Source organism: Lactuca sativa, chromosome 5 (assembly GCF_002870075.4).
Source record: "Lactuca sativa cultivar Salinas chromosome 5, Lsat_Salinas_v11, whole genome shotgun sequence".
NCBI classification, from domain to species: Eukaryota; Viridiplantae; Streptophyta; class Magnoliopsida; order Asterales; family Asteraceae; genus Lactuca; species Lactuca sativa.
In genome coordinates, this window is record NC_056627.2 from 12,766,439 (window position 1) to 12,779,493 (window position 13,055).

Genomic DNA, 13,055 nt, shown 5'->3' on the forward strand with positions numbered 1-13,055 from the left:
ACTTGGCCAATTGCTGAACAATCGGTTCCAGAGTTGTCTTTGTGGCATTGGCGCTTTCCTGCAGAGCCTTTAGCAGGTCAGAAGCGTCGGAGAATAGTTTTTCGACTTTTTCGGTCGCTGCCTCACAGGCTCGGGTGGAGGCGTCTATCGCAGCAGTTGCTGAGGCCATGGAGTCATGTTGAGCCCTGGAGAAGGCATCAACTATCCTCTGAAGGGCAGCTTCAGACAAAGAGGACTGCTGGTTGGAAGAGGAGGCGAGAAGTTGATCAACCTTCTCGTTCAGCTCGCGGAGATGCTTCTTTGTCACTGGAGCATCATCCTCCTCATCACTTTGAACTTGAAACGGACTATAGTAGACCGAATCGAAGTTCAGGTGATCACCACCAAGGTATTGATCATCGCCATCGGAGGCGTCTTCTGGAGATTGAGGTGGTGGTGAAGTTGGGGTTGTTATGGGTTTGGTTGGTTCAGGTTGAGTGGGTGGGGGGTTAGTTTCGGGTGGTGGTTGTGTATGGGTTTCGGTTTGTGGAGGTTCGGTTACGGGAGGGGTTTCGGTTACAGGTGGTGTTTCGGTTGATGTGGTGAATATGGGTGGAGGTATAGGGATAGAGGTTGGGGGAATTGTGGGGTTTATGGTGGGAATGGAAATAGGGATTGTGGGTGGAGGGAAAGGAACTGGGGATTGGTAAAGTTCCATCTCCGGGGTTGGTGAGCGAGGGGGTGTGTTACCTCGCTGAGGAGATTCGTCTCCTTGGGATCCCTCAGAGTCCGAACTCCCACCTTCGGATTCACTGGAGGAGGAGGGAAGGACGAGCTTTCGCTTTGGTTGGGTCTTCCTCCTTTTCGGTTGTGGGGAAGAAGCAGCCTTCGGTTGTTTGCGCTTCTTGGGAGTAGGTTTTGGGGCTTTGGATGGTTTCTTCCCCTTGTCTGCCTTCTTACCCCTGGCCACCGGTTTGTCGGCATCATGAATCGATCGCAACATGTCCGGTGTCAGTTCCCTCGGACCAGATGGCCCTAACTCCTTGATCGCCTTGATCATACTGCTGTCTGAAGGCACACTTCCATACATAGTCTCCGGGATGGAGCCAATGAATGAGAATTTTGATGCATCCGAGACGATGATCTTCTTGGTATGGAACGTACCAATAGAAGACATCGGTGCACCGTCAGCAGTTGGGACATCAAACCTGTCCATAGCCCATCTTGTGATCAAGATCCAGAACCGGGCTAGTGATACCTCGGAGTGTCGGGAAGCGGAAGAGAGGCTCTGAATCAGTTGTTGCCAAAGGACAAATCCATAGTCCAGATTGATCCCGTTGTACACCGCATACATAATCGACAGGAAAAGACGACTGGCCCCGTCCGATCCTGAGCTCCGTTCTGACAGTCCCTTGAAGAGAACTGTAAATAACCCATTCCACTGGGGCGGTAGGCATGACTTCTTAAATCTGGCGATGGAGGTAAGAACTTCCGTGTAGCCCATGTTGTAGAACATGTTGTAGAGCATACCAACCGGAATTGTCTCCGGGTGAACACGCGATGGGTCAGCAGCAAACCCAAGCATTGTGCAGAAGCGGGGACGAGAAATCGACGTCTTGTGTTCCGCCACTTCGAAAAAGACCCTGTCGACGGCCTTGTCGTAATAAGCCGTTGCGTAGACCTGAGATAGGGCCACCATTGGCACCGTTTCAATCCGTGACAGTGCCGGAGCAAGCTGGGAGTATTTGAGACATTCGATGACCGGCGACATGTAGGGATCATAGGCCAGTGGGTTCAGATCAATCACGAGGCATTGCTGAGGACGGATTGGAAGAATCTGAGAAGTAGCATGGACGGAAGAGGATTCAGCCATTGTTGCAGGTTGGAGAAGAAGATAACCGGGAGAGAGTTTGGAAGTATTTTTGCTTTGGAAATTATGGGGCAGTAAAGAGGTAAAAGGTGGTGTTGATGGGTTTTTATAGTAGGTGATAGGAGAGAGAAAGATCGATTCAAATCTCTTGTGGAAATACGGAAGGGTTTTTGAGAGACTGATTGGTGACAGTTGGGACATGCGATGATCACGTAGGAGAGAGAGTGTCAGATTCCTAGGATCACGCCGCCCAATAAGCGCCGATTCAGAGAGAGGAACCGTTTCCATTTCCACACGCGCCATTAATGCCAGATGGATGACGCTTCAATACTGCACACGCGTCCAAAAGTGTCAGAAAAAGCGCGGCCGCTTCAAATTCACGCGCCCTCCTTTTGTACCGTTGTTTGAATTTCTATCCTTTGAACTTCCGCCGCGTCAGCAATTTTTTTTTTTTTTTTGTCTTTTCCCCTTTTTATTCAGCTGTATTCAATTTAGGACCCACGTGGCTAATTTTTGGCCACAACCTCATTAGTAATCCCTCAGTAATAAACCAGCCTGTATAATAATTAGTAACGGAATTTTGAAAATCTAGGATTTTCGTGCAAAGAGTGTAAAAGAGAAAGAAATAAAGCAACTCTTTTTGGGATAATCTGTGATGTCAATTATGACACGAAACTGATGATCCCGGGCACGAATCTCTTCCTTCAAGATCAAGAGAGACCTCAAAGTGTTAGTGTGGAATCCCGTTGAATTACGATCAAACATTTATTAATAAATGTTGAAAGGCTTCTTTTAATAAGGCTAATTAAGGGTGGTTTCGCTTTGATTCAACAATTCAATTCTTGATATAAGAACGAATGTGAACAAAGTACTTGTGAGACCGGTGTAGTCTGTTGAACAAGTAGGTTAGAGTTGATTTTAAGTGGCTTGGATAAATATAAAATCTCAGAAAAAAAAAATTAGAACTGGATCCCATGGGAAGAAATGTTATGGTGTGTAACAATTTCATTGGGATCACGCAAAAGAAAATTTGAGATTTCATGAAGGTACATTCGTCAATTCATTGGTGAAAACTTGATCAAGTTAATTGGTCACCGTCAATTCGTTGGTGTTGAATTTTGGGTTTCACTTAGCTCGTAGTGGCACGAAACTAAGATCATAAACACAGATGATGTGTAACCGTAAACCTCAGTGGTATATTCTGAGAGTCTCAGGGGTTACAGGGATGAAACGAATGTAATGGAGAAGTGTAGTGAGGATGGTGAAAGAAAACATAGTACCTCTGCTGCGAAAGAAAGGACCAAGCAGGAGACTCTTAACTCATGTGAGAAGAGTGTGAGCTAGCTCACGATTAGAATAAATAAGTTAGCCTTATTGGGAAGACAAGGTTTGTGTATACCAGGTCGTGAAGGCAATTATTCAAAATCTTATGAGGCTTGGGACACATACATCAGCATGCTTCTAGGGACACTTAAGTAATTTATCAAATATATCCTCATAAACAAACGAACACAAAAAGAAAAATGAAAGAAAATATTTTTGGAGTTTTTGAAATTTATATATAAAAAAAATAATAAAAATAAATAATATAAAAAAAAGTAAAAATAAGACCTAAAAAAAATTATAAAAGAGTAAAAAAAATAATAAAAAAAACTTGGAATAAGATTGAAGAAACCGAACCCGAGCGTTCGGTTGGTTTCGGTTCAGGAAAATTTTGAAAAACCGAACCCGAACCTTCGGTTGGTTTCGGTTCTACAAAATTTTGAAAAACCGAACCCGAACCTTCGGTTGGTTTCGGTTCCACAAAATTTTGAAAAACCGAACCCGAACTTTTGGTTGGTTCCGGTTTTGGAAAATTTTGAGAAACTAAGAAATTTAGATACAAAAGAAATAGATACTTTTAACATAGAGAAAACCAAAATGGTACAAGAAATATACAACAAGGAAAGACTACCTTTGAGGTGATGAGCGAGTCAGATGATTGAACCGAACCCGAACGTTCGGTTGGTTTCGCTTCTTACGGTTGAGTTTGAGAGGTAGTGTGAGGTACTGACTCTGATTCCATTATACCTAGCCCTTGCAAAATTTTATTGAATGATGCTTCAGGAAGAGCTTTGGTAAAGACATCAGCCAGTTGATCAGTGGTTCTTACGAAGTGAACTTCGACATTTCCATCTTCCACATGATCTTTGATGAAGTGATACCTCAGTGTTATATGTTTGGTTTTAGAGTGTTGCACTGGGTTATGACAGATCCTAATTGCACTTTCAGAGTCACAATATAGTGGGATCTTCTTCATATTGAGTCCATAGTCTCGAAGTTGACTCTGGATCCAAATCACTTGTGATGTGCAGGATGCAGCGGCAATGTATTCCGCTTCAGCAGTAGACAGCGACACACATGTTTGTTTCTTGGATTGCCAGCTGACCAACTTCCCATCAAGAAATTGACAGCCACCAGTTGTGCTTTTGCGGTCGAGTCCACATCCTCCAAGGTCAGCATCAGAATAGGCTTGAACGAAGAAGCCTGAATTGGATGGATACCATAGACCCAAGGAGGCGGTTCGCTTGAGATAGCGTAGGATGTTCTTTAATGCCAGCATGTGAGGTTCGCGTGGGTTAGCCTGAAATCGAGCACAATAACACACAGAAAACATGATATCAGGCCTGCTAGCAGTTAGATACATCAATGAGCCTATCATTTGACGATAGAGCGTGATGTCAACAGCCGGTTTATCTAGTGAAGGGGTCAGCTTGGTGCCGAATGCCATTGGGACTTTGACTTTTGAGTCTCCCATCATTCCAAACTTCGTTAGGAGAGTCTTTGTGTAAGCTTCCTGATTGATAAAGATGCCTTCGGGTCCCTGTCTTATGTTTAAACCAAGGAAAAAGTTAATAGGACCCATTGAGCTCATTTCAAACTTAGTCTCCATCAACTTTCTGAATTCAGCTGTTAAGCTGGGATTCGTGGAGCCAAAGATGATGTCATCGACATAAATTTGAACTATCATAAGGTGGTTACCTTCCTTTTTGCGAAAGAAGGTTGGGTCAACCGAACCTTGTTTGAATTTGGACATCTTTAAAAATTTTGTAAGCGTTTCATACCAGGCTCTCGGAGCTTGTTTGAGGCCGTACACAGCTTTATCCAGAATGTAGCAATGATTTGGATGCTTTTCATTCACGAACCCAGGAGGTTGCTCCACATACACAGTTTCTTCAAGTTCTCCATTGAGAAACGCACATTTGACGTCCATTTGGAAAACCTCAAAGTTTTTGTGAGCAGCATAAGCCAGAAATATTCTAACAGATTCTAGCCTAGCTACTGGAGCGAACGTCTCTTCGTAATCTATTCCTTCCTCCTGACAGTATCCCTTGACCACCAGACGAGCCTTGTTCCTTATGACATTACCTTCCTTGTCCATTTTATTTCTGAAAACCCATTTAAGACCAACAACTGAAGCATCTGGAGGCGTTGGAATGAGACGCCAGACTTTGTTCCTTTCAAACTCGTTCAGTTCGTCTTGCATTGCTTGAACCCAATCAGAGTGATCGAGGGCAGTATTTACTGTCGTCGGTTCAACTTTTGATACGAATGAGTTAAACATACAAAACTCAACCTTTGAAAATAAGGATGTCTGTTTTGCCTTCAGTTGAGATCGGGTCAGAACCTTTTCAGATACATCACCAACTATTTGAGAGATGGGATGATCTCTGGTCCATTTGGTAAGAGGAGGGTAATTTGGATCGAAGGTTGGATCTAGTTCGGCGTTGATCATCTCTTCTGGCTCAGATTGGCTATCGAAATCAAGCGTCATATCATCATGCTCCCCCTCAATTGATGAGTCTTGAGAGACATGAGGTTCAGGGGTTTCTTGTGGTGCTGGATTTTCAGGCGTTGAAGCACCTTCGCTTGGAGAGGGATCTTCGGTAGGAGAGGTACCTTCGGTTGTTGAAGGACCTTCGGTTGAAGTAGTAGAGCTTGGCTCCCCCTGGACTTGTGAGCTTGGCTCCCCCTCGACTTAAGTACTTGGCTCCCCCTCGACTGATGCATTGTTGGTTGGAGATTCATCAGTGGGCGATTCTCCTTCATGCATTCTTCTTGCAGCATCTTCGACCATCTGCTTCATATGATCTATTTTGTTGTCGGCTGCACCTGCTTCTGAGAGAGAAGCTTTTTCCGGCTCGTCAAAGAGATCCAGAAAGTTCTCGTACATATTGGCGATTGAGACTGTGACTTGACCAGTTTGAGGAAAGATTTCCCTGGCAGTGTCATCTATGGCCTGTAGCTTCTTGACATAGCTATCATCGAAGGTCACATAGTATGTCTCTTCAATCCTTCTTGATCGTTTGTTTAGGACCCTGTACGCCTTTGAAGTGAGTGAGTAACCCAGAAAGATTCCTTCGTCAGCCTTGACATCAAACTTGTTGCGGTGTTCTTTAGAGTTAAAGATGAAACACCTTGAGCCAAACACGTGGAAAAATTTGACGTTGGGTTTTCTGTTATTTATTAACTCATATGGTGTGAGCGTGGATCGCTTGTTGAGATAGGACCTGTTTTGTGTATAACAAGCAGCAGAAATAGCGTCAGCCCAAAAATAAAGAGGTAAGGAAGCGAAACTTAACATAGTTCGGGCAGCTTCACACAACGATCGGTTTCGTCTTTCGACTATTCCGTTCTGTTATGGTGTGTAGGGAGCTGAGAAATTATGACTGATTCCCTTTTCTGCAAGAAACTCTTCAAACTCTTTGTTCTTGAATTCGAGACCATTGTCGCTCTTTATGTTGCGAACAACCTTCTTGAGCTGGACTTCAATTTGCTTGATAAACACTTTCAGCTTTTGAGTCGCTTCAGATTTGAGCTTTAGAAAGAACACCCATGTAAATCAAGAGAAGTCATCAACGATAACAAGAATGTACTTGCTACCACCGATGCTTTCAATAGATGAAGGACCACACAAATCGATATAAAGCAATTCGAGTGGTTCAACAACTTTTGTGTAGATTACAGATGGGTGACTTTGACGACTCTGCTTCCCCATTTCGCATGCAGCGCACAAATGCTCTCTGTCAAACTTGAGCAATGGAAGACCCCTAACATGACCTCCAGTGACAAGTCGGTTGATATCTTTGAAATTGAGATGAGAGAGTCTTCGGTGCCACAACCAGCTTTCGTCGGATTGAGCTTTTGATAGCAGACATATGGCTGGGTTTCCTTTGATGGGTTTCATGTTCAGAGGAAACATTTCACCCTTTCGCTCTGACTTTAGAATCACTTTCTTTGTCTTTTTCTCTATGATTTCAGAACCTTCATCATCGAATGAAACTTTGAGACCTGTACCTCCAACAAGCTGAGATACACTGATGAGGTTGTGTTGAAGTCCTTCCACATAGGCCACCTTCCTTATGGTAAAATCACCATTCGTTATCATCCCATATCCCTTTATGGTGCCGAAAGAGTTATTTCCAAACTTAACATTGCCACCATTTGCAAGAGATCTGTATTCCCTAAGCTCCTATTTCCTCCCAGTCATGTGACGCGAGCAGCCACTGTCAATGTACCATTCTTCGTCAAACTGCTCGTCACTTATAACCTGCAAAAATTAAGCAGATTTAGGAACCCAAAGTTTCTTGGGTCCATGTGAGTTTTTCATGGGAACAGGAATAGTAAGAGAGATGTCAACAAGATATGTTCGTTTTATTAGAGTTGTTTCATCTTTCTTTTTAATGGTGAAGACTTTTATTTTGTTAGGATTGGGTTTGTTCGCTTTGGACTCAGGTTTGGATTCATCGACCTTCTGCTTTCCCTTCTGTTCAGCAGATGGACGAGGTTTTTGACAACCAACGGAATTAGCGTTAGAGCAAGATGGAGATGAACGAGAAGAATTAGGAAGAGAGGATTTGGATTTGGATGGAGATGTCTTCCTTGCTGAGCACTCTAGGTGACCCTTTTGCTTTTGATCGTTGGTGGGATTAACCTTTGAGTCTTGTTCTCGTCTGACTTCAGATCCGAACCTCTGAGTTCGGTTGGAGTTGTTCTTGGAACCGAACCTTTGGTTTCGGTTGAAATCCTTTTCAGAACCGAACCTTTGCTTTCGGTTGGTATTTTCATGCGAACCGAACCTTGGCTTTCGGTTGTTGTTTTCTTGCGAACCGAACCTTGGCTTTCGGTTGTTGGAATTATCAGGCTTTCTTACGGGATTATTTTCATACTTCAGATTCTTGTCCTTGTGTGAATAGTATGCATTCTGGGAGTGCCAGAATTGTTTCCTTTCAGAAAGGTTTTTCCTGTATCTTAGGTTCCTCTCTATCTTTTTATCCCTCATCTGTTTAGGTTGATGATGAACGTTCGCTTTCGCTTTTGATGTCACCTTGGCTGGTTCCTTTTGAACTTGAGGAGTTTTTCTTTGAGCCGAGGGAGCAGAGGGAATATCTGAAGAAGGTTCAGTTTCCCCTGAGGAAGTGGAAGGAGTATCTGATGAAATTTCACTTCGAGCTGTTGGCGTTGAAGGAATGTCTTCTTTTGCTGAACGATCAACCTCTTGAGGAGTATCTTTTGTACCACTTGTGCTTGGTTCACTGAAATTATCAGGCTTGTTCAAGGGTTCAGGTATGTATCTCCCTTTCTTCATCCAGGAGGTTCTTTCAGACAGGCCGATGGTTTCGTTTCCATTATCAATAGGAGCTTCCCAGAAATACTCATCACAGCCATCAGCATTGTCTTCGTTAACAATAGCTGTGAGTTCAGCTGTTTGATGTTCGGTTACTCCAGTGACCTTGTATACCTGATTTGGAGTTGTCCTAACCTTTTGATATACGACAGCTTTTTCTATTAATTTCGGGGACTTTTGTTGGGACAATCTAGCGAATTCCACAGAATTTTCAGAAATAAGATTTTTGTGGTTTTCAGTTTCGCTTTTAACAAATTCTGAGCAGTCAACCGTATCCTCTACAGAAATTTCACTCATGTTTTCGTCCTCGTTAAGCTCAGATGCATTTTCAACATCGATTTTATTTTCTGAACTTACTTTGGCGTTAAGAGAGTCAAACTTTTGTATGGTTTCGGTTCTCAGTTTAAGTCTGTCGTTTTCATCCAAAAGATTTTTGAGCCTGTCCTTGTGGTCTTTGGACTTAATGAAGGACTCAATTTTGTCCAGTCCAATTTTATAAGTTGGGTTGACATCATCAGACGATATCACACTCTCACAATTGTAAGCTTCGGCATCGATTTCATCCTCCTTAAATTCTAGGAAGGGCAAAATCATGCGATGGATCTTTTGGCCTATCTCACAATCCAAGTGAAGTTGAGTAATATTGGAATATAAACGTTTAACTATTAAACAAAAAACATTTCGTTGTTTTAACAATTTCAAATTGTCTCTCTGCAAATAAATGTTTTCGTCTTTAACTTTAATTAATTCCGACTCTTTTAACTCAATCCACATTCGCCGCTCCTCACTCTTCGACGCCACCCTGCTTAATTGATCAGTCAGGTTAGAATTGGTGACTCGAGTTTGAGTTAAGCTACTATCTAAATGAGAAATTCTTGTATTAACATTTTTTAGTTCTTTCTCATATGAGGATGATGGTACTTTAGATGAAATAAAAACAGATTGTACCTTCTTTATCAGTTCATCGAGCTCATTGAACTGTTGGCTGAGTGGTTTGGCCGTAAAGCACATATCCTCCTGTACCTTCGGTCCATTGCTTCCTCCATCGGTGTTGTATCCCCTCATTTGAGACACTTCAGTCACCATGAAGCATTTTCCACCACTGCTTTCCTCCTTAGCCACATATGCCTTTCCATGAGTAGGCTTCCTCACTTCTTCGTCTTCTGAGTCAGTAGACCAAACTTCGGTGCTACCGAACTCATCGTCATTGACCGAACCCTGCACAATAAGAGCATTAATAGAAGGGTTAGCGGTAGACTTCTTCTTTCTCAACTCATCCAATCTCCTCTGCAGCACAGCTTCCTCATCATTTCCATTGTCCTTTTCAGCCATCTTCTTAAGAACACAGTCCTTAGCGTAGTGGTTCTTGCCACCACAATAGAAACAGCTTACTCCGGAATCGTCATCTGCTTTCGGTTCCTTTTTGGGCTCCTCAGCTTTCGGTTCATTGTTTGCTTTTTCTGAGCTGTAACTCCCCTGCCAGTTTCTGTTTTTGTTGTTGGGGAATCTCTTCTTTATGAACCTCTTAGGATTGGATACCATCATGGCATAATCCTCAGTTGTGAGGTCATATTCTTCCAAGTTGAGCTCTTCATCCTCCACCACAGCTTTACTTTTAGATAAGAGGGCTAACGAACCAAGACTGGAGACAACATTCTTCTCTTGAACCACAATCTTCTCTTGGGACTTTAGAATACTCACCAGTTTCGCCAAAGAATATGATTTAAACTGTTCATGGGCTTTGACTGTGGAAACAACTGCTCTCCATTCAGATCGCAGTCCGTTCAAGAAAGTAACCTTTTGTTCGATGAGCTTCCTTTCAATGTCGTGTTTGATCATCTTGCTGAGAAGATGATTGAAGCGATCAAACGTCTGGGTCACAGTTTCTTCGGCCCCTTGCCTGAATTCACCAAATTCAGATAGAAGCAAGGTTTGGATGGAATGTTCAAGATCTTCGTCTGTGGAATACAGTTCGCGAAGCCTATCCCACACTTCCTTCGCCGTAGTACATGAGCTGACCAGTCTGAATGTGTCGGACTGAAGGGCAAATCTGATCAACCTTAATGCCTTAATATTGCACTGGAATTTGTCTTTTTCATCTTGCGCAATATTCGTCACGTCCTTGAGCAGATCGTTGTACTCTTTTTGCGTCTTAATAACTCTGGATGTCGCGGAATGAGAAAACGGTCCGTTGATGATAGCTTCCCATATGAGAAAACCATTGTCTTCCGATCCAATCACATAGTCTTCAAAATGATGTGCCCATACTTCATAGTCATGGGTGTACAAGATTGGAATCTTTGTCGTCGAACCGATGCTGTTGGAAATATTAATAGGGTTTGATTGTGTTGCGTCCATAATGATCGTAATAACATGTTCAAAGATCAGACTTGTAATAAAGCAGATTAGGGCAAAACAATAAATACTAAGATACGTCAATTAAGATGACGGCTCAATAAATATCGATGATTGCGGAAAACCCTAATGGAAATCTTTTTCACAGAAAAGATGTGTATCGATTACACAGCCTCCTGCTCTGATACCAATTGTTAGGATTAAAACTAACTTTTAATCTATGAAGATCGATTAGATCTTGAACAAGTATATGAATATGAAACAGCAAGAACACAATATTAATAACAAGGCAAAACGCAATAATAAGAACAAACAGCTTGAATCAAACGTGTCGAATGATTAAATAAAATCCTTAGAAGAGCTCGATTAAGAACATCAACTGTAAAGGATTGGAAGATTACAAGAAGGATTACTGGAAAATATTGTTCTCTTGATAAATCGCTATATCGATAATCTCTAGAATCTTAACCTAATATGCATGCAAGCATTAACTTAAATACTATACATAAAAGGCTCTCGGTTGGACAGGCCCAAACCAGAGAATACAAGGCTAATCTACGAGCCCAAAAGACGCAACATAAATAAAACTATTCACAGCCCAACAGTACCAACACACAAATAGATGACATATACAAATAACAACATGTACTACGTCTACAGCTAAAGGATTGATACCCCTGAGCCTACAGTATCAGTCTGGCTTGCCTACCGGCCCACAACTCATATCTGGCTTGCTTCTCACCCCACAACATAAGTCTGGCTTGCCCACGGGGCCCATAACTTATGTCTGGCTTGCTCCTGAACCAATCACTCATCAGACTGAAATACCCTCAAGCCCTCAGTACGAGTATGGCATACCACCCGGTTCTCAGCTTGTATTTGGAATACACTTGAGCCCTCAGTATGAGTCTGACATGCCCCACCCGACCCTGAGCTCATAACTAGAATGCTCGAGGGTTTATTGGGTACAACACAAAGAAGTACAACCTCAACCCAACACAATATGCCTCAATCCCTCAGTACAAGAATGGCATGCCAACCGGACCTCAGCTTGTATTTGGAATGCTTTCGAGGCCACAGTATGAGTTTGGCATGCCAACTGGTCCTTAAATCGTATCTGGAATGCTCTAGGGTTTTTCTGGCTACAACACAAAGCATTACAACCTCAACCCACCATAATATGTTTCATATAATAGATTAGATGCATATACAGTATGTCATGCAGACAGAATCACAGGTAGTCCTACATATCTACCAGAATAAGCATATCGACAACTAGCATATAATCATTTAGATCTATTTCATACTCAACATATGTATGTATAGCAGGATATTAATCCAATGGGTCGGCCTTGGCGCCTTCTATCCTTAAGTACAGTGAGGAAGATTCACCTTAAACTGCAAATATCTCAGATAAAATATCGGACAATTGATAAGGAAAATCCCCACGCACTAGCACCAACAAATAATTGCGCATTTAACAAAAAATAATTATTTCTGTTTTCCAATTAAGATGGGATGCTAGAGGTAAAGGTGGTTTTACTACAATACAAAAATATACGGCCGCTCTTAGACAATTGGGATATGGCATAGCCATAGACGCCTCTGATGAGTATTTGAAAATGTTTGAGAGGACGGGTCGAGACTGTACATATATTTTCTATGAGTATGTTATAGAGCTTTATCGTGACATATACTTGCAGCATCCGACTAAAAGTGATGTCGAACAGTTGTATGTCGCGCATCAAGCTAAACATGGTTTTGCAGGGATGCTTGGTAGTATTGATTATACACATTGGGAGTGGGCAAATTGTCCCAATGCATGGCGTGGTCAATTCACGCGAGGTGATCATGGGGTCCCGACTATTATATTAGAGGCAGTTGTTTCACATGACCTATGATTTTGGCATGCATTCTTTGGTATGGCGGGGTGGAACAATGACCTGAATGTGCTTCAAGCATCTTCGTTATTTAACAATATTTTGCAGGGTAAAACACCAGAGATGTCATATGTTGTGAATGGAAATGAATATAAGTATGAGTATTATCTAGATGATGGGATACATCCAGAGTATGCTACAATTGTCAAGTCATATTCATTTCTAGCCGATGAAAAACGAAAATTGTTCGAGGTAGCATAAGAATCTACATGGAAGGATGTGGAACGAGCGTTTGGAGTCCTAA

The 13,055-nt window shown here is 42.3% G+C and overlaps 1 protein-coding gene across 1 annotated transcript in view; it reads left to right on the forward strand.

Moving 5' to 3' along the window:
• LOC128134084 (uncharacterized) overlaps nt 1–12,772 on the forward strand; it is a 62,676-nt gene extending 49,904 nt beyond the window's left edge. Inside the window, exon 2 of the mRNA XM_052771496.1 lies at nt 12,385–12,772. Within this exon, the coding sequence (XP_052627456.1) occupies nt 12,385–12,772 (388 nt within the window). The remainder of the gene's footprint in view (nt 1–12,384) is intronic.
• Nucleotides 12,773–13,055: the final 283 nt, after the last annotated feature.